Below are 20,800 nucleotides of genomic sequence, written 5' to 3'. Positions count from 1 at the left end.
TAAGGGAGGTGACGTCATCGGGTTATTCTTCGGAGCAGCCACGATCCGAGATCCGATTATACCGGAAATTGACCTGCATTCACTCTCTTTTTGTAGTAATGGCGGACGACGTCGGTGAAATAAAGACTTCGAACGTTTGTTAGGATTTGTTATGGTAGAATACAGAGTTCTTCCTTTCTACTTTCGTTTCTCGGCGTCTAAACACTGATCTCAAGGATTTTACGCTCGATTTGTGGAAGAAACGTGGAACTATGAAAACAGTCAAGATTTGCTCAGGTGACATCGACCTAAGGGAGGTTAACATCGACCTACGGGAGGTTAACATCGACCTAAGTGGTCCAGCGGGGTGAAAATCCCAGAGGTTAGCGAGAAAACACGGAATCCAAAATCGTATAAGATTCTTTAATGATTAATATTCGATCTGGAATTGAATATTAATCATTAAAGAATCTTATACGATTTTGGATTCCGTGTTTTCTCGCTAACCTCTGGGATTTTCACCCCGCTGGACCACTTTTATTCGATTTCATGAAAGGATTCCATGTTAACATAAACAGATCACGTCCAAAACTAAAACTTGTAAACCGAAAACGTTCCGAATAGCAGCAATACTAAATCTAATCCGATGTCCGACCTAGTGAAATTGCAGACTAATTAGTTACATATTTTGACAGCATTTGCTATGATCAAACGGAAATCAGGTCTCTTATAAAGTTATTTAAAAAGTAATGCAATCGTCAAACAGTCACACAAACACTCTCCGCCCCGATGAGGGCGTAGTCCTCATCTTCTTAAGGGTCGTCTTCATATCCTTCTGCTGGATAGATCACCGCAATCTTGGTAATGGGTCTTTCGTATTCTCCTGTGCGGGTCTTGACCTTGACGTTACGGATCCTGCCGTCATGCCCAGGATACACGTTGATCACTCTACCGACGTTCCACTTTCCACGAACTGCGCCGGGCGTTTGAACCATGACGAAATCATCCACTCGTACATTCCGCTTCTCTGCATGCCATTTTCTTCGTGGGATCAAGGACGGGAAGACATCTCTTGTCCAGCGGTTCCAAAACGAGTCCACTATTTTCTGGACGAATTCTATTCTGAGTCGTGGATTCTTGGTTTGTCTGAACGGTCCTTGAGGAACTTGGGAAGACGCTCGTCCAAGCAACATGTCATTGGGACATATATACGAGCCATCGTCTGGATCATTCGGAATACGGCCAATCGGACGTTGATTCACGAGGTTAGCAATCTCTAGAAGACACGTTTGTAATTCCATGGGCGTCAACACTTGATCACCAATTGCCTTTTTAAGAGCAACCTTGCAACTCTTGACCAACGCCTCAGCGCATCCGTTTTGGTGTGGCGCCGCTGGGGTGGTGAACTGCCAAGACATCCCCTTTTCTGCTGAGTACTCGCGCAGCTTCTCTTTATCCCATCCTTCGATCATTTCTCGAAGCTCTCGCTCCGCTCCGATAAACTTGGACCCGTTGTCGCTAATCATCATAGAGGGTGCTCCTCTCAAGGCAAAGAATCTTCTTAGAACTTGTATAAATTCCATAGTTGTCAAATCAACTGCCAGTTCCAGGTGGACTGCCCTGGTATTCAAGCACGTGAAAATGACGCCATAATGCTTGGTGGTTTTTGTACGGCCAATCTTGACGCTGTATGGGCCAAAGTAGTCGCAAGACGTGTAATGGAACGGCGGGGTTAACGAGGCCATACGGCTGGGCGGAAGGTCTGCCATAACTTGAGATTCCGTTTTCGCGTCCATTCTACGGCAAAAGACACATTTGAACTTGACTGACTTGGCAAGATCGTGTGCTCCAATTATCCAATACTTCTTCCTCGTCTTGGCTACTGTGGCAGCTATACCGGTATGACCACACTGATGAACATGGCGCACTATCAGATGTGATACCCAGTGCTCTCTAGGGAGTAGACACGGATGTCTCGTTTCATAGGAAAATAGGGCTCTGTCGACTCGACCACCTACTCGGTAGACACCTTCCGGATCTCTGTACGGGCTGAGCTGGCTTAATTCTCCCTTGCTGAGGCGATCTTTCAGGCTCGTCTGGCATTCCTGTATCCAGTGTTTCTCGCCACTTTGCAGCTCTTCGGGTGAGAGGGAGCCGTCTTTAATAGGCTTCACTGCTGTGACTCCCTCTGCTGATCTGTTGTAGATGCACGCACGCAGGTTCCACACAAATCGCAATACGTACGCTGTTACTCTCACCAACTTTCGCCAACTTGAAAACCTTTTGCAATCAATGGGTTGCTGTAACTTGCTTTGCTCGTAGACGACGTGAACTTTGACCTTTTCTTTCTCTACTTCGGCTATGTCAGGATATGACGAATCTTGTGGCCACTCCCCTTCGGGACGACGTAGGAAGTCAGGCCCGTGCTGCCACCTTCCGGTTAAGCTTTGAACAGTGATACCACGAGAAACATCGTCAGCAACGTTGAGTTCCCCAGGGATGTGCCTCCACTGAGCAGGGTCTGAGTTGTTCTGGATCTCTCCAATTCTGATTGAAACAAATGGCTTGAAACGTCTTTCTTCGCTGCAGATCCATGCTAACACTATCCTACTGTCCAGGAAGAAGACCGTCCGCGCGAACTGGAAACGGGATTCATCTAGTATCGTCTTATACAACCTTGAGGCTAAAACTGCTCCTTGGAGCTCCAGACGGGGGATGGTTAATCGTTTGAGAGGTGCCACTCTTGATTTTGCTGCGATGAAACGTACTTCAAATTCTCCGCTGACCAGCTCCCATCTTAAGTACGCACAGGTGCCAAATGCTTCCTCAGAGGCATCAGAAAAAATGCACAGGATGGGTTTTCCAACCGCATTAGGTGGTGTAAGACATCGGTTAAAGCTTGTCTCGTTCAGTTTCACCATCTCTTTAAAGAAGCTTAGCCATTTGTCGGAGACTTCAACGGGCAGTACTTCATCCCAGCCGATGCCTTTTTTCCAAAGTTCCTGGAGGCCTATTTTGGCTCTGATTAGGAATGCTGTTGCGAAGCCGATCGGGTCATATATGCGCGCTACTTGGCTTAAGATCTTGCGCTTGGAAAGCTGTATCGGCTCTTGGCACTTCAGGAAATCCGCTCTAACTTTGAAAGTAAACGTGTCGCTGGCACTGTTCCATACCACGCCCAACACTTTTTCTTCACTGTTGCACTGTAGAATAGCTGCTTCGTTTGTCTCCTCCAGATCACTCTCGGATTTACGAGGTACATTTTTCAGCCAACCCTTTACTTTGAATCCTCCAGTTTCGAGGACGCTGTCGATGTCCGCGGTAAGCTTTTGGGCTTCTTCTTCAGTATGTACAGAATCGCAAATGTCATCCATGTAGCTGTTGTCTTTGATTACTTGCGCTGCTTTGGGGAAGGTTTCATTTGCTTCATTTGCGGTTTTGCGTAAGGCTATTTGGGCCATCGCTGGGGCTGGTTTATCTCCAAAGGTCAAAACGGTCTTCACGTAAACATCTGGGTCGCGATGCGTCTGTAAGTTTCTCCAGAGGAACCTGTGTACATGTTGGTCTGTCTCTGGTATGCGGATTCGGTGGTACATCTTCGAAATATCTCCCATGAAAGCAACTTCATTTTCCCGGAACCTGAGAACCACTCCAAATAAGTCATTTAACAAGTCGGGTCCTTTCATCCAATAGTCGTTCAATTTGTGTCCCTGAAATACTGCAGACGAGTTAAACACAATACGTACGGGTGTGCTCTTACTCTCCGGCCGTAAAACCTCATGATGTGAGATGTAATGGACTGGGCCTGTGTGTCTCCTGGTCTCTTCTTCTGTTAATTTCCTGGCAAACTGTAACTGATTCATTTCAACCATTTGAAGATCATAAGCCTTTGCGTACTCGGGATTTTTCAGCAGTCGGCGCTCGGTCGCTTCTAGTTTCTTGAATGCTTGTGCCTTGTTGTTTGGTAACTCGCGTGGATCTCGTTTCCAAGGGTACGGAATCAGCCATTGATTGTCCACCTTCCTGCAGGAAACTTCTATGATCTTTGCCTCCTTTCGTTCTATCGGACTAAGCTCTTCAGCGTCGCAGCTGCAAGGATTTACGGACACGCCCATACTCTCCGTTGTCCAGAAGTTTGTCAAATCTACGGGTGTTTCAAGCTTGACATGGTACACCTGGCACTCCTCTAACTTTTGGCTGGGTGTTGCTCCAAATATCACCCATCCCAGTGGCGTGTGTCGCGCGATCATGTTTCCGGCCTCCTTTGTTTCTCCTACGTGAAACTTCGCTTGATCAATACCAATGAGCAAGTCTGCCGTTCCAAATCCTCGATGAAGGTGTGCTTTATTAAGGCCAAATTGTCTCGCTATGTCGTCAAGCCTTACTTCTGGAATTTCATCACTAATCCAGGGAATTCCTATGGCCTGAATTGTGTAAACACTGCGGTTTTCAAGCGATCCCATGCGAACTTGATACATCTTCGTCCTCAGCTCCTCTTCCTGTCCGCCCACCTTGGTGATCGTTATTACAATGTTCTTTCCTTTTAGTCCAAGTTCATCGGCCATGGATGTTCGAATCAAGCTGATCTGCGCTCCTGAATCCAGCAAGGCATTTCCGATTTTTCGCCGACTTCCTGTTCCTAGGAGGTCCACTTGCACAATTGGCAACAAAGCTGTTGTGTTGTCCTTTGCGGAAGAAATCGATGCGACGGTTGGTTGAAATGCTGCGTGTAGAAGCGGATGATGATAGTACGTACACTGGATTCCATTTGACTTTTCAGGGCACTGTCTTCTCCTTGAACATGATGTAGTCCGGTGATCTCTTCCTGCTCGTTTTAAACAGCTGAAACAGGCATGATTTTCTTTTGTGGCTGTGAGTCGTTCCTGCGGACTGAGTGAGGTGAATTTTCGACACTGATCGACCCAGTGGCTTGAAGTCTGGCAGATCCAACACTTGGGCGAGGGAGAGCTGTTTCGGGTGTTGCTGTCTTGTGGTATTACGTGGTTAACAGGATGTCTTGGGTGTTGGCCTACGTTTCTCAGGGGTGCCGTTGCTCTCACTCTGGACTTCATTTCGGCATTCATCCATGTTATCAGCTGTGCTAGAGTTGCCTCTTTACCGTCGCTTTCCAAGTGACGCGCCCATACTTTGCGATCGTCGGTGCACATTCTTTGCTCGATTAACGCCAACATATGATTATTATCCATGTCATAAGGACGACCAACCTCTTTAAGCGTGTTAAAACTTCTCTGAACGAGGTGGACCAAATCGCAGAAACGTGCATCTTCTCCTTCGCGAAGAGGTCTGAATCTTACGATATCTTGAGTGACGGTGTCAGCTACAAATCTGGGGTCCCCGTATATTGAGTCCAGATATTCCCAGGCTGCGTCATAATCCGTGCCAATGCCCTTTATTAACTCTAACGGTCGTCCCTGTAAACTCGTACGCAACAACGAGATTGCATCCCTCTTGCCATACTGGGTGTCTACTGCATGCTTAAAGTCAGCTCGGAAAATAGCGTAATCTCTAACATCACCATTAAACCGGGGCATTTTTGGTTTTTCCATCTTAAATCCACAGGGGGTATGACCACTGTTTTGCGCTTCATTACTTGTTTGGTTGTTACGTCCAACTCCGCTCATGTTTACATTGTGATTGGCGGTCGATGCTATGGCTGATGCACTTGTGGAGTTTGTTTCAAGGGTTTCAGTACCATTCTCCTCCTTTTCATTCCCTCTTTCACCAGTTTCTTCATGACTGTTTGGGTCTCCATTGTTGTCTGGGGGTGGGGTTCCGGTTTCACCTTGGTTTCCATTGTTGTCTGTCAGTGGGTTTGCAATTTCTTCTTCCACCTCCGGTTTTTCATTTTCCATGCTCATTTTAATGTAATCCAGCGCATTAGTTTCCAATTCCAGATAAGCGTTTTGGCATTCTTCTAACCATAGTTCTTCTTGTTCAAAGGTTTCATCGTCTTCGATCAGCTCCGTGTAAGCGTCATGCTTGATGATCAACTCCGCGTATGCATCCTTCACCAGTTGAAGGGCTTCCGTTATTTCCTCTCTCGGCCTGTTACCGTTTAGTTTTTTCTTCAGAGCTTTGTTGAGTCGGGTTAGCGTCGCTTTAGCTGTCCTTCGCCTGAGCTTTGCTGCTTCAGCCATCGTATATTTTCACTACGTTTTAGAGCACCACGTTTGTATCGTATGTGTTATACTGGCACAATCGTACACACGAAAAGCTTATTTGCAAGCATTAAAACTTACAATCTTGCAGGGGCTTTTCTAATCGTTGACCTGAGTGTCATTTCAAACACATAAGGGACCGATCGTTTATTACGTCCTGGGGGGAGGGGGGGCGGTGTTTTTTGACGGGGGTAATTTTTTTAAACGAGCTAAATGTATTTAACTAACTAAATGTATTTCGCAACCATTCTTCTCATCAATCCTAGAGTTGGTAACATCGACTAGACACTTCTCCATATCGCTACTATTCTTCAGAGCGACAAAGATCTTGCACGTAATAGGTTGAGTAATGACATAGACAGGCAAACCGTGTATTTCATCAAGCAGTTTATCTCTGAAGGCTTGTTTTTTCTGGGCAAAAAAATTGACCAAAAGACGAATAGAGATGGTAGGCTTCTTCAAAATCTATATATCCACATCCTTGATCCACATCCATACATCAAATGTTCCTGTACTGCTCCCAAACCCCGAGCTGCTTTGACCTTCTGTGTACCTTCTTTTGACGACTGAAGAATAGACTCCAGCAATAACAAAACATCGTTATTATCAAGACATTGAAGAGATATTCTAAGGTACGTTCCCTTACTTGAATTTCGCTTAACTTCTGATTGTTTCTCTTGCCAGTTCAGATTCAGAGAGCCAGCGACTTCTGCATGTAACCAAGCGTTGTGGCCAGGGGCCCGTTTCTCGAAAGACCCGGTAACTTACCAGGCCCAATAAGTAATTTTGGTGACAAATGTTTCTTAACAGAAGTCAATTTATGTTAGCTTTGAATACTGAATTTTAAAATCTTATTATGGGTCTTTCGAGAGACAGGCCCCGGGACCTTCTCAACAATTCAACCATCAGGCCAACCATGGGGGGGGGGGGGGGGGGGGGGTAAAATTTTCAAACTGTCATTGCAGTGGGGGGTAAAACTTTTGCTTGAAAGATTTTTTTGGGAGTAAAATTTTCATACACTCGATTTTTTAGAAAACCACCGCCCCCCCCCCCTTCCCCCCAGGACGTAATAAACGATCGGTGCCTAACATCCACCTACAGGAGATTAACATCTACCTAAGGGAGGTAGAGTAGCCTACAGTGTACATTTTATAGTTTATGTTTTATAATAGTCAATTCATACGCATATAAGCTTACACTTTAGCAGGGAAACTTGGGATCATAAGGAGCTTTTCTATCATTGACTTGAATTTCATAATTTTCATTTTTACCAACTCATAACATCCACCTACTGGAGGTAAACATCTACCTAAGGGAGGTTATGGTATTACAATAAGGAAGGATGGACTTGAAGAAAGCTTACGAATCTTAAGGGGCTTTTGCACTTCATGTACATGCCGTTTTAGAATAAATTTATTTGTAAAGAATTATTATTATTATTATTTTCATTATTATTATTATTATTATTATTATTATTATTATTATTATTTGAAAACCCTTTTAATCTCACTAGAATGAGATTAATGAGAGTTTTCTCATTTTTTTATTTGCACTCATAACATGGAATATAACATATTATTGTGCAGTTCCAGAAAATATCCATACCCCCCCCCCCCCACGGAAGTTTTTTTTTTTATTTTAACCCCCCACCCCCTCGGAATTTCCGTTCCAGAGGGTTTATGATGACCCCACCCCTCCGGAATTTCCGGGGTTTTAAAACCCTTCTCCTTGAACCCCTCAGAAGTTCAAAATCCATTTAGACTAAGAAAATTGACAACGCACACTATTACGATCAATTTTTTATTATTGAAGCAACGTCGACTACTCTAGTTCAGCTATTTACAACACTTCGCTATTTTACTTGTTTATCCTTTTGCTAAAATTATATCCGGAAAAATTGGAAAAAACTCTAAAATGGTCGATTTTTACGTCAATAAAACACGACCTCCACAGGAAAACGTTTGCTATTTTAATACCGCGAAGAAACCGCTATGAATATAAGTTGCACATTGAATACACGATGCTGGATTTTAATTTTTCAAGTAGAATTTTGAAGAACTTTGAAAACCCAGTCGAAAGCTGGCTGCATGCACAAGAATTGAAAGCCGCCTTTGTGAACTGGTGAACAGTTTCAAAAGGTTCTCCTTTGAAAACTTCAAAATTAATTAGTCCATGGATTCACGTCTCGGCACTGAGATCGTGAATGAAATAAATACGAGAAAGAAAAGAAGTTTGTGTTTTAACGTTTTATGTCAGGTTTTTATAAAATAAACGTCGCTGTTTCACGTCCCATGGGATTCAATCTTGAGCAAAATTTGCATACATCGGGAAAGTTTCGCATTTGGTGCCACGGGATCAAATTTCAACTCCAATGCTCATTCACTGGATGGAAATATCTCTGCAGAATCTTCTGAATCTTCTGCAGAATCTTTCTTCCAGAAATCTTTTTACACGGAATGCCCACAGGGCATGACATGTCTTGGTTTCGGTCGGGTATCTTTTTTTTTTCTTCGTCGTAGTCACAAATCGCCACATTAATTTATGCATTAAAATATGTCCTCCCCTGGTAGGGATGTATTGTTCTGATTGTCTTCAACAAAAGCGGCCCAATCAAAATCTGTTATTCGGGCACATATCACGAGAGAGGGGACCCACTCATCCCTTCCTGTGTGACGTCAAATCATTATTTGATTTATTCATTAAACCTTGATTAAATTCTACCCTCTCCCAGAAGGGATTTATTGTTCTGATTGTCTTGAACAAAAACAGCCCAATCAAAATCTATTATCGGCGCGTATATCACGAGGGAGGGGACCCACTTATCTCTACCTGTGTGACGTCAAAGCAAGTCATCATTTCGAAAAGTTGTTTTTGTTCAATGGCGGCCACATGTATGAATTTAAGACTTTGATCTGCCGTTTTCAGAGAGAAAACAAACCTTTTTCAAGCAGTAAATCGAAATAATAACTTCTAGGTAGTACTCGACAGTTGAAACGGTGGAAATTGGGAGAGTTCACAGCAAAGAAACTCTGCTTTAAAAAACAGATCGAATAATCAACGCGAAGGATTAGAGCTAGAGGGGCCAGACCAGTTCAGCGGGGTCATGACGTTATTGCATAGTTATTTCTGGTATGATTCCTAGGAACACAACGATAAGTATCACGCAATATATCTGAATAAAACCATTCAGACAATTATTTCAATTGCCAAGGGAGGATAGTTTTTAAATATCTGCGAAACATACAATGGGGAATAATTGGGGCTACATTAAGCATTCCGTGTAATGCCATTAGAGGGGCATCTTGTTTGTGAAAGATTGCATTGTTGAAATTACACGTTTTGTGGCCGCGGTAAAATAATTTTCCGTGGGAAAGAAATTCATCGAACACGACAGCGCTGACAGCACGCCCGTCCGCGTGTTGTACATTTCGTCATGTCAGAATAGATTTCAACCGCAAACTAGCCTGTGGAACTACGAGAAGGCCATGCTCATCAAAATAGTTGCTTTTTTCAGAAACCTTTTAATCTCCTCATTTGATGCTTCAATACGAGTAAAGAGGGCTTTTATTTAATTCAAAACTCGAACTTCAAACGATTGTGAAGTCACAGCCATGCACGGCATGATATGAGGCTGACTGATCACGCCGCGAAGTCGAACTTCAAAGAACAAGATGCCTGCTATACTGGCATTACGCGTGATGCTGGGGCTGATTCATTTATTCCAACTGTATGCTTCGCCGATTGATAAAACTATCCTTGTTAATGGAATAGTTTGAGTCACGACGATCGCGTTACGTTGTTTCCCTTGTGTTACGCTACCTAGGGTTTCAAGGGAAATTGCAGGAATTCCATTGGCCGTCGATAAAACCCGGAACATGGAACATTCCGGAACATCCTGGAATATCCTGGAACATCCCGGAACATCCCGGAACACGAAAAAGATGATAATAAAAAATTAAGATACAAAAAAAATGAAATAAAATAAAGGGAGAAATGAAAAAAAATGTGTGTATATTTATATAAAATGAAATTACATTACCCGGAACACGAAAAAAAAATGATGATAATAAAAAAAATTGAGGTAAAAACAATGAAATAAAATAAAAATGAAGGAAAAAATGACAAAAAAAGTTTCTGTTTTTTTTTTTTATATAAAATGAAATCACATTGTATCCGAAAGAAATTCATATAAGAAGAAGTACGGAGTAGGTGGGACGGTAGGATAAATGGGGTGTTGTAACTGACCACACTCAGAATGGAGGCACAAGTACTTTCCCTCCATTTGCAGCACGTGTTTATCGTCCGCTGCGCCAGAAATGGATCATTTCCAGCTCGGCTGGAATACGCGAATGAGCACTAAACACCCTCAGGCGTTTCTCCATCGTATTTTCTCCTTTCATTTTGCGCAAAAATCCCTGTTTCAAACCAATTGTTCGGTAAATGGAAGGGGTTTTAAAGCTCCAAACCAGCCAAAGTAGCGTATTTTCTTTAGCCGTAAATGACAGTTCGCTTATGGTTAAGACACAGAGACGGTCAGGTGTTTTTTACTGACAAATAATTATGGCTACACCTACATCTTGCAACCGGGGCTAGCGCGCTTCTTGAAACTCTTGCCTAATTTCACACCAAGATATGTGATTTTTCCTAACCTGTTTCAGACACGACGTTCTTGTCAATTGCATACCATCCAAATGATCCAAATGACCCGCTAGTAACATATAAGAAGCTAAATTGGTTCAAAGACCGATATGCATGTCAAACATGTGAGTAGGACTTCGTTAGGCAAACTCCCGTTTGCTCATGAAAATTATATCCAATTCCAGACCAGCCTCACCCTATTCAGCAAAAAGTGGTCAAAATCTATGCACTACTTCACACTAAAAAGGCTTCCGCGGTCAAAAGCGCCCTTAAATTTAAACAGGACTTATCCTTGTTAATCACAAATCGATAGAAGACGTTGTGCGTTATTCATGGAAAGTTTAAATATCTTCTTATCAATTCACCATGAGGGTCGTTTTTCATTACGAAGGTATTACGTAGTAGGAATTAATTTAAATGTAAAAGCGCTGACTCAGAGATGTTAAGCTTTTTAAAGCTTAACATCTCCGAGTAACATCTCCGAGTTAAAGTGTTTAACAATCATCTCTTCTAATGAAGACCTTACCTGATAATATTTATTGCGAAATTTTGCTCTCTATGCAAACGTCGTCTTTAAGTCAACATTTAATTTCAATCATTTAAGTTTAAGTGGGAGGCTCCCCAAGCCTCGTCATAACCTAAATTGTGCCTTCATTCAGTGTGGTCAGTTACAACACCCCATTTATCCTACCGCCCCACCTACTCCGTACTTCTTCTTATATGAATTTCTTTCAGATACAATGTGATTTCATTTTACATAAAAAAAAACACAGACACTTTTTTTTTTCATTTTTTCCTTCATTTTAATTTTATTTCATTGTTTTTACCTCAATTTTTTTTATTATCATTTTTTTTTTCGTGTTCCGGGATGTTCCGGAATGTTCCATGTTCCGGGTTTTATCGCGGGCAATTCCATTGCGATAACGTAAGCTTCTCAATGACCTCTTTTCAGTCTCGCGTCGTGGTCTAAGACTGTCAAACAAAGCACGATTCCTTCGCCAGGAATTTACCAATTTCCACCGTTTTAATTGTCGGGTGCTTCTTAGAAGTTATTCTTTCGATTTGCTGCTTCAAAATGGTGAAATTTCCGTTTGAAAACGGCACACTTGTCAGTCCAGAACATGTTAACAATATGGCGCCAAATTTAATCTGTTTTTAATAAATAGATCAAATGATGCGTTGACGTCACACAGGTAGGGGTGAGTGGGTCCCCTCCCTCGCGATGTAAGCAACAAGAATGGATTTTGATTGGCCTGCTTCTGTTGAAGACAATCAGAACAATACACCACGAGTAGGAGAGGGGTGAGTTTAATGAATAAATTAATGTACAGATTTGTGGCTATGAGGAAGAAAAAAAAACAAGATGCCTGCTATACTGGCATTACGCGTGATGCTGGGGCTGATTCATTTATTCCAACTGTATGCTTTGCCGATTGACAAAACTATCCTTGCTAATGAAATAGTTTGAGTCACGACGATCGCGTTACGTTGTTTCCCTTGTGTTACGCGACTCAGACTTTCACCGGAAATTTGTAAAATTCCATTACGATAACATAAGCGTCTCAATGACCTCTTTTCAGTCTCGCGTCATGGTCTAAGACTGTCAAACAAAGCAGGACTCCTTCGCCAGGAACTCACCAATTTCCACCGTTTTAAATGTCGGGTGCTTCTTAGAAGTTATTCTTTCGATTCACCGCTTCAAAATGGTGAAATTTCCGTTTGAAAACAGTACACTTGAGTCCAGAACATATTAACAATATGGCGCTACAATTTAATCTGTTTTTAATAAATATATCAAATGATGCGTTGACGTCACACAGGTAGGGGTGAGTGGGTCCCCTCCCTCGCGATATAAAGCCACAAGAATGGATTTTGATTGGCCTGCTGTTGTTGAAGACAATCAGAACATTACATCCCGAGTAGGAGAGGGAAGAGTTAAATGAATAAATTAATGTACACATTTGTGACTACGACGAAGAAAAAAAAAAAAAAAGAAATCGACCCATTTTTAGACACGGTATGCCCCCTCAGGGCATCCCGCGTAAAAAAAAAAAGAAATCGACCCGTTTTTAGACACGGTATGCCCCTTCAGGGCATCCCGCGTAAAAATACCTGTCACGCGTTACTTTCGCTTATCAGAAGGATTAACCAGACAACATTTCTACCAAAATGTCTTTTTCCAGAATGATTCATCGTTTGCGCTGCTTTTGTGCTGGATTATAATTAACTTTCCGTAGTGGGGACTGAAAATTCTTGTCTGCCAATTTTGTGCGTCGCTTAGGATTTTTTCGTGAATTTCCTTACCCTCTGGAGAAATTCTTCATAGGAACACCCCGCAACCCCTCGGAAATTTCCGTCTATTAACCCCCCTCCCCCTCGGAATTTCCATTGACCTTCCGTGGGGGGGGGGGGGGGGATGGATATTTTCTGGAACTGCACATTATCAATATTATTTTTTGGCAACACACTGACCTACGCTGGGTCATTTATATTCATCTAATGAAACACTTTTACAGCCATAAAGATTTGCTGTGAGAGTTGTGGGTTTAAACAGAAAAATTGCAGGTGCATTAAAATAACATAATAGCTGTTATGATGATTAAAGGCAATTGTTTTCTTGTTGTTGTTGTTGTCATTTTTTCTTGGTTGACCCCATCAACCTGTAATTTCCACATTAAATTTTGCTAGAAGTGACTGTTTATGACTGTTGAAATGATAGATCATTTTTAAAAATATAACCCTTAATATGTCAGAATTTATTTTAATTTAATTTGTGATCAGTTACAAGAGGTTTGACTGTCTGACTGCTTGCTACAGTACATTAACAATATTGTTTTATTTTATTTCTTTTCAGAATGCAATACTTAAACTGTGCAGACCGCTGAAGAAAGTGCTTCTTGAAAGACACCTATGACTCATTAATTCCTCAAAAGACATTGTGTACAACAGATGTTGTTGAACTGTTATTGTCAAGCTTGACCTCTCATCATGTGGCAAAATTATGTAAAATTTGATATTCAAGTTTGTAGGGTTAATTGACGGAGGATCTCCCATATAATGATGGATTGGATGCAAATGGTCATAATGTTGTTCCTCTCTGGCAGGAAATTGTGTAGATTGGTATATATGTACCACTTAGAGTGCAAAGATACAAAATGACCAACATTTTTTAGTAATGTTTAATTGGAAGAAAGATTCTTAGTCCTTTCTACAACTTAAGGACGGTGCCTAATATTGTTACTGCGCATACGTTCTGCGCATCTGGAGATACTCGGGTTTCCTATGGGTGGTGCCTACTATTACAGGGATATTTTTGCGCACTTTAAAACTATGCGGAGAAAGCAGAACTTAGCAAGTGATTTTGGTATCCAAAATTGGGTGGAAACCATGCATTTTTCAGAGATAATAAAGCTTCAATTTGGAAAAAGGTGCCCTGCATTGCTTTGTATTTTGCTGCTTTTTAGAATAATTGTTGCTTAGTCATCTCTAAAAAATGTGTGGTTACCCCCAATTTCCTTTTTGGATTTCAATACCCGTTACCAAGATCTGTTTTTCCCGCATAGTGATAAACCGTGCAAAAATACTTCGCTATTAGTAGGCACTGTCCTTAAGCAGTTGTGAAAGGAAATCCAAAAAAAAAATAACTGAGGGTCTTTCTTCTACTTAATCTTTCACCTGATATTGAAATGTATCTTTCAAATATCCATATTCAATTACAGTTATGGTTGCTAACCTTTATGGCTATTGAGTCAAAAAGATATGACATAAAGAGCTATTATTTTGTAAGTCAACAAATCTGTACCTCAAGTAAAGGTCAAAATGAAATTGAGCCATCCCATGAACCTTTGAGTGTGCTTTTCATAAGATCCAAATGACCACCCCTGAATGTTTTCATTTTCATGTTTTAAGCTCATGACGTGTCATTTGTTATCAAGTAAGCTCCATGCTTCTAAATACGGGTGGAACTTTGTCATGAGTTGGAGAACAAGTCAAATTTGAACAAAAAATAAATGCCTTCCCCCCCCCCCCCCCCACCCCACCACATGGCATTTGACCATGTACCATGCCTGGGAAGAAGGGAATTGAATTTGGCTAGGGTAGAGAAATTGAACTGAATTTACACTGTACCTTTGACATGGGAGAATTTGGACTTTTCTCTTTTTTTTTTTTCTTCTGTTTGAAAACAATAATTATTGAACAACTAACAACTGAGACAATATAATACATAATGCTCTTTATTCATAATAATAGTACAAGAGAGTGCATGGTAATAAGTAATAAATAGATATTGAGATGCCGAAGCTGGGGGCTTATATGGCACAATTCATACAGGAGATTGGTCAAAATGGTGCAATTACTTTACAATTTACAAATAAATAAATAAATAAATAGATAAATATTAATGTTAATAATAGTGGTAATAATAATACTAATACTAATAATAATAATAATAACTTAAATGAAAAAAATTAATTAAATAACAAATAAAATATTAAATTAAGCTAAGCCCTGTATACGAGAGCTCAAAAGGACATGAATTCACAATTTGATTGGAAGTAATCTCTAAGTTTTTGTCTACAATTCGAGATAGTAAGCCAATTACCTAAATCAAGAGGGTTGTCATTCCAAATTTGAGGGCCTTGTGCACGAAGTGCAAAAGCCCCTTAAGATTCATAAGCTTTCTTCAAGTCAATTCTTCCCTATTATAATACATACTTGCATGGTGCTATAAACATCATAACCTCCCTCAGGTAGATGTTTACCTCCTGTATACGTAGGTGGAATTGTTATCACTTGGTAAAAATAAAATGAAATTCAAGTCAATGATAAAAAAGCTCCTTATGATCCCAAGTTTCCCTGCTGAAGAGTAAGCTTCTATGCGTATGAATTGAGTACACAATGTCTCTTGTGGAATTAAGGAGTCATAAGTGTCTTTGAAGTAGCTGTTTCTTCAGCGGTCTGTGCAGTTTAAGTATTGCATTCTGAAAAGAAATAAAATAAAACCAATATTGTTAATGTACTGTAGTAAACAATGAGAGAGTAATGTACAATTATCTTTTAAGGTTTCTTAATAATCATAACATTCTCTCTGACAATCAGTATGGTTCTCGCAAGCATTACTCCACCGCTAGCGCTTATGCTCTTGCTTGTTTATGTGACAAAATCTCTTCTGTCATTGACAATAAGGAATGCACAGTTGGTATTTTTATAGACTTGTCCAAGGCCTTTGACACCGTTGATCATAACATTTTGATTTCAAAATTAGAGCATTATGGTGTTCGTGGCACTTCACTTAGAGGGTTCGAAAGCTATCTCAGCAATAGACCACAATATGTGGAATTTAATGAGTGTCAGTTCGGAGTCTTGTGAAATTAAGTGCGGGGTGCCTCAGGGTTCTATACTAGGTCCCCTACTCTTTCTACTCTATATAAATGATCTGTGTAACGTGTCAAAGGTCGTGGATTTTATTCTTTTTGCAGATGATACAAACATATTTTTCTCCCACAAAGATTTCAACTTACTTCCTGGAATCTTGAATTCTGAAATGCTTGACAATGGTGTCGAGCAAACAAGCTTTCCATTAACTTAGGTGTTATCCTCGATGAGCATTTGTCATGGAAGCCTCACATTCTTAGTGTTTCTAGAAAAATATCAAAATCAATAGGTATTATTTATAAGTCTAGTTTTTGCCTTCCCAAAAGCTCCTTATGCTCCTTGTACTATAGTCTAGTTTACGGTACCCTTTCTTAATTTATTGTGTTTCTGTGTGGGGATCGACATATCAGTCTAATTTAAATCAGATTATTGTTCTGCAAAAAAAGATAATCAGAATAATATCTAAAGTTTCTTTTGATGCTCATACTGGTGTTCTTTTTAAAGAACGGGAGATTTTAAAATTCTCTGACATTTATTTATACCACATAGGTAAATTTATGTATCTTTTTAAAAGAAGCTTACTTCCAAATTATTTTCTTGATATGTTTACTCTTGCAAGCCAGATACATTCTTATAATACAAGAAATTCCAACCTTTTCTATATACCTTATTGTCGAACTAATCATTTCGGTTTCAAGGTCCTACGTTTTTCAACTCACTTAGTCGTGAAATTCAAAGCAGTGAAAGTATCAGTTTGTTTGGCAAAAGACTTAGAAAATTCCTTCTTTCTTAGTTAAATTGACTCTTTGTTGAGCTACACACCTTTTCTTTTTTTTCTTTCTTTCTTTTTTTTCTTCTTTTAAAAAAAATTAATTGGAATTTTCATTCAGTACCATTAACTTCTATGGTTTATCCTATAGTTCCAGGAAGCCTATACAGTCGAACCTGTATATAACGGCCACCCTCGGGACTTGAGTAACTGGCCGCTTAATACAGGTGGCCGCTTAATACGGGGTCACTAAAAATACTCACTGGGTGTGGTCTAATGTCAACTTTAATGGCGTATCATACAAAAACACTTTATGCAAGGAAACAATAGGACAATCAACAATGTTGAATGTCACATGGCTGAAGAACAAGTTAATTAAAGAGGAATTTCTTGCTGAGGAGTGAAGCATATTCAAAACAAACTTTTTTTTTAGCGTTCGTGATATGGTACTGTACTTCAGCACATTGCGCACATCTGAAAAGCGTTAACTATTATTAAACGTCCGAGTATCAGCTTACAGTAGCTTTGCTCATGTTATTTCTTTATAGTGATGCTGGATTGCATTTTAAACACAATAAAATACCGCATAAATAAACATATGGCTTAGTTTCCATTCAAGGGTGGCCGCTTAATACAGGTAAAAATAACAAAGAAAGACAAACATAGGACTGCTGCAGGGTGGCCGCGGCCACTTAATAGAGGTGGCCGCCTAATACAGGTAACAAATACAGCGTTTGTATGAGCAAACAATCGGGACTTTAAAAACTGGTCGCTTAATAGAGGGTGACCGCTTAATACAGGGCCGTTATACGGCAGGTTCAACTGTAGTTAATAAGCCCCAGGCTTCTATATAGGCTTCCTAGCCTTTAACACATTAACTCTTGTAAATAGTTTAGTAGGAATATTGTGTATCATCTTTAATGTATTTATGTTGTATTTTTTGGTTAATGGCAAATAAAAAATGAAGCAGTCAAACAGTCAAACCTCTTGTAAGTCAGATCACAAATTAAATTAAAATAAATTCTGACATATTAAGGGTTATATTTTTAAAAATGATCTATCATTTCAACAGTCATAAACAGTCACTTCTAGCAAAATTTAATGTGGAAATTACAGGTTGATGGGGTCAACCAAGAAAAAATGACAACAACAACAAGAGAACAATAATTATTCCCTTTAATCATCATAACAGCTATTATGCTATTTTAATGCACCTGCAATTTTTCTATTTAAACCCATAACACCTCTCACAGAAAATCTTTATGGCTGTAAAAGTGTTTCAAGAGATGAATATATGGCCCAGCGTAGGTCTGTGTTGGCTACAAACTAATATTGATAATAATATATTATATTCCATGTTATGAGTGTAAATAAAAAAATGAGAAAACTCTCATTAATCTCATTCTAGTGAGATTAAAAGGCTTTTTAAATAATAATAATAATAATTTAATAATAATAATTTTTATTAAAATATTCCACACAAATTGCTATTTACCAGTTAAAAGTATTTATGCTTCAATTGCCCCCACAGAAGGGCAAGCCTAATCAGAATGCAATAAGTGCTGTGCTCTGTTCGTAAAGGCAATACAAACAACTTAAATATGGAGAAAAAAGGGCTATGTGAAATTTATCACATAGCCGCTTTATTACGTTCCAAATATCCAATATAAATAAGAATATAAACTTTTGTTAAATATGTATTGCCTACGAAGGTGAGGGCAATAAACCGCTAATATATATGTTAATTATCTTAGTACAAAGAAGAGGCAGGAAGGGGGAGGAGGAGGGTCGATGAAAAAGTTGTGTGTCAACGAGATCATGGACGCGCCAGCCATTATACGACGCTCCATAACTATGACATTAGTAGTAAACGTTATCTTGGATTCAAATTTCAAATCAATACCCTCGATTCCATGTTCCCAACCTCAATCAGCATTATGAAGTAATTAAAATAGAGTTTCAATTGCTGCATAAAATTTTATTTGCAAGCAAATAATGTATATAAAAAGAGCTATTAAAAACCAATTTACAATTCATTTCGATTAAAAAAAAAGATAATATTTTCAAGCAAAATTTCAATAATAATTTTTTTAAATATTCGATTGCGAAAAAAAAAGAAACTGAGACTACTTACAAGCATAATGTATTTGTAAAGAAAAAGAAAAAAAAAACAAATGTCATGAAGTTTTTAAAAAAATGAATTTCGGCATTTTAAAATCAGTTCCACTTGATAAAAAGAAAAGAAAAAAACCTTAAACAAAATATGCACCTCTCAAATGGCCCCTTCTGCGGTTTCAATATCAATGTCCCCGTTCTTGATGTCACGTTGGATTCTTCGTAATGTCCTAGAACCTTTAAGACACACGAGTGCAGATCTTAACAGTCCGAATGAAATTTGGCTTCTGATCCATGACATGACAATGGTAATAATAATAATAATAATAATAATAATAATAATAATAATAATAATAATAATAATAATAATAATAATAATAATTCTTTACAAATAAATTTATTCTAAAGCGGCACGTACACGAAGTGCAAAAGCCCCTTAAGATTCGTAAGCTTTCTTCAAGTCCATCCTTCCTTATTATAATACCATAACCTCCCTTAGGTAGATGTTTACCTCCTGTAGGTGGATGTTATGAGTTGGTAAAAATGAAAATTATGAAATTCAAGTCAATGATAGAAAAGCTCCTTATGATCCCAAGTTTCCCTGCTATAGTGTAAGCTTATATGCATATGAATTGACTATTATAAAACATAAACTATAAAATTTACACTGTAGGCTACTCTACCTCCCTTAGGTAGATGTTAACCTCCTGTAGGTGGATGTTATGAGTTTGAAATGACACTCAGGTCAACGATTAGAAAAGCCCCTGCAAGATTGTAAGTTTTAATGCTTGCAAATAAGCTTTTCATGTGTACGATTGTGCCAGTATAACACATCGATACAAACGTGGTGCTCTAAAACGTACCTCCCTTAGGTCGATGTTAACCTCCCGTAGGTCGATGTTAACCTCCCTTAGGTCGATGTTATCCTCCCGTAGGTCGATGTTACCTGAGCAAATCTTGACTGTTTTCATAGTTCCACGTTTCTTCCACAAATCGAGCGTAAAATCCTTGAGATCAGTGTTCAGACACCGAGAAACGAAAGTAGAAAGAACTCTGTATTCTACTATGACGAATCCTAACAAACGTTCGAAGTCTTCATTTAACTAGCCTGTTCCAGGCTCCTAGAGAGACGCGCGAAGGAGAGGGCGAGGGGACGAAAACGAGGGGGGTGGGGGAGAGAAAAGCCCCCCTAGTTTTCATCCCCTCGCCCTCTCCTTCGCGCGTCTCTCTAAGAGCCTGGAACAGGCTAGTAGTGCCATTAGCTTAGGAAGATGGCCAACCACTTCTTCGCGTCCGGGTTCAACCTCGTTGGGGTGTTGGGGTGTGTTCGCAAGGCCTACATAATAGCTGTGGCAACGATTTATCTTGTCTCAACGGCCGGCGACAGATGTCCTCAGCAGCGGCAAGCAATGCGCGATTTCCTTTTGCATAAATGTTCTACGAGCAACTCCAGCTGATTTACAAAGCCTGCAACAACTGATGTCTGCAGTGCTGGAAGATTTACCGATCTTTTTGGGCGTCTGCTGAAAACTCCCATTTGACATACAGTGGAACCTCCCTTTGCGACCACCTCTCGTAAGCGACCACTTTTAGAGATGATTGTTTTTTAAAACTTTTCAATTGTTTTTAACCTCCCGTAGGCGACCATTTGACACACAATCTGCTGTTTTCTCACGGGCGGAAATTGACTGTAACATATTGGCCCACCTTATCACAGCGGATGCCGTATTAAAACTTAAAACCT

The 20,800-nt window shown here is 39.9% G+C and overlaps 1 protein-coding gene and 2 long non-coding RNA genes across 3 annotated transcripts; 1 reads left to right on the top strand and 2 right to left on the bottom strand.

The window, feature by feature from the left end:
• Positions 1–99: 99 nt before the first annotated feature.
• LOC146481183 (uncharacterized) lies at positions 100–14,625 on the top strand. The gene is made up of 2 exons (XR_014864545.1): positions 100–276; positions 13,651–14,625. It is a non-coding gene; the product is annotated as an uncharacterized LOC146481183 (long non-coding RNA).
• Positions 534–6,145, bottom strand: LOC146481184 (uncharacterized). Its single transcript, XM_085108850.1, has one exon. The coding sequence runs from the start codon at positions 6,135–6,137 to the stop codon at positions 792–794; it is 5,346 nt and encodes a 1,781-aa protein (XP_084964976.1). The 5' UTR covers positions 6,138–6,145; the 3' UTR covers positions 534–791.
• Positions 14,012–20,154, bottom strand: LOC146481182 (uncharacterized). The gene is made up of 2 exons (XR_014864543.1): positions 19,920–20,154; positions 14,012–15,778 (listed from the first exon to the last, which is right to left on the bottom strand). It is a non-coding gene; the product is annotated as an uncharacterized LOC146481182 (long non-coding RNA).
• Between the last annotated feature and the right edge of the window lie 646 nt (positions 20,155–20,800).

The sequence above is a fragment of the Pavona decussata genome, unplaced genomic scaffold, assembly GCF_977016875.1.
Source record: "Pavona decussata unplaced genomic scaffold, jaPavDecu1.1 SCAFFOLD_51, whole genome shotgun sequence".
Lineage (NCBI taxonomy): Eukaryota > Metazoa > Cnidaria > Anthozoa > Scleractinia > Agariciidae > Pavona > Pavona decussata.
This window is presented reverse-complemented; position numbering and strand designations above follow the sequence as displayed.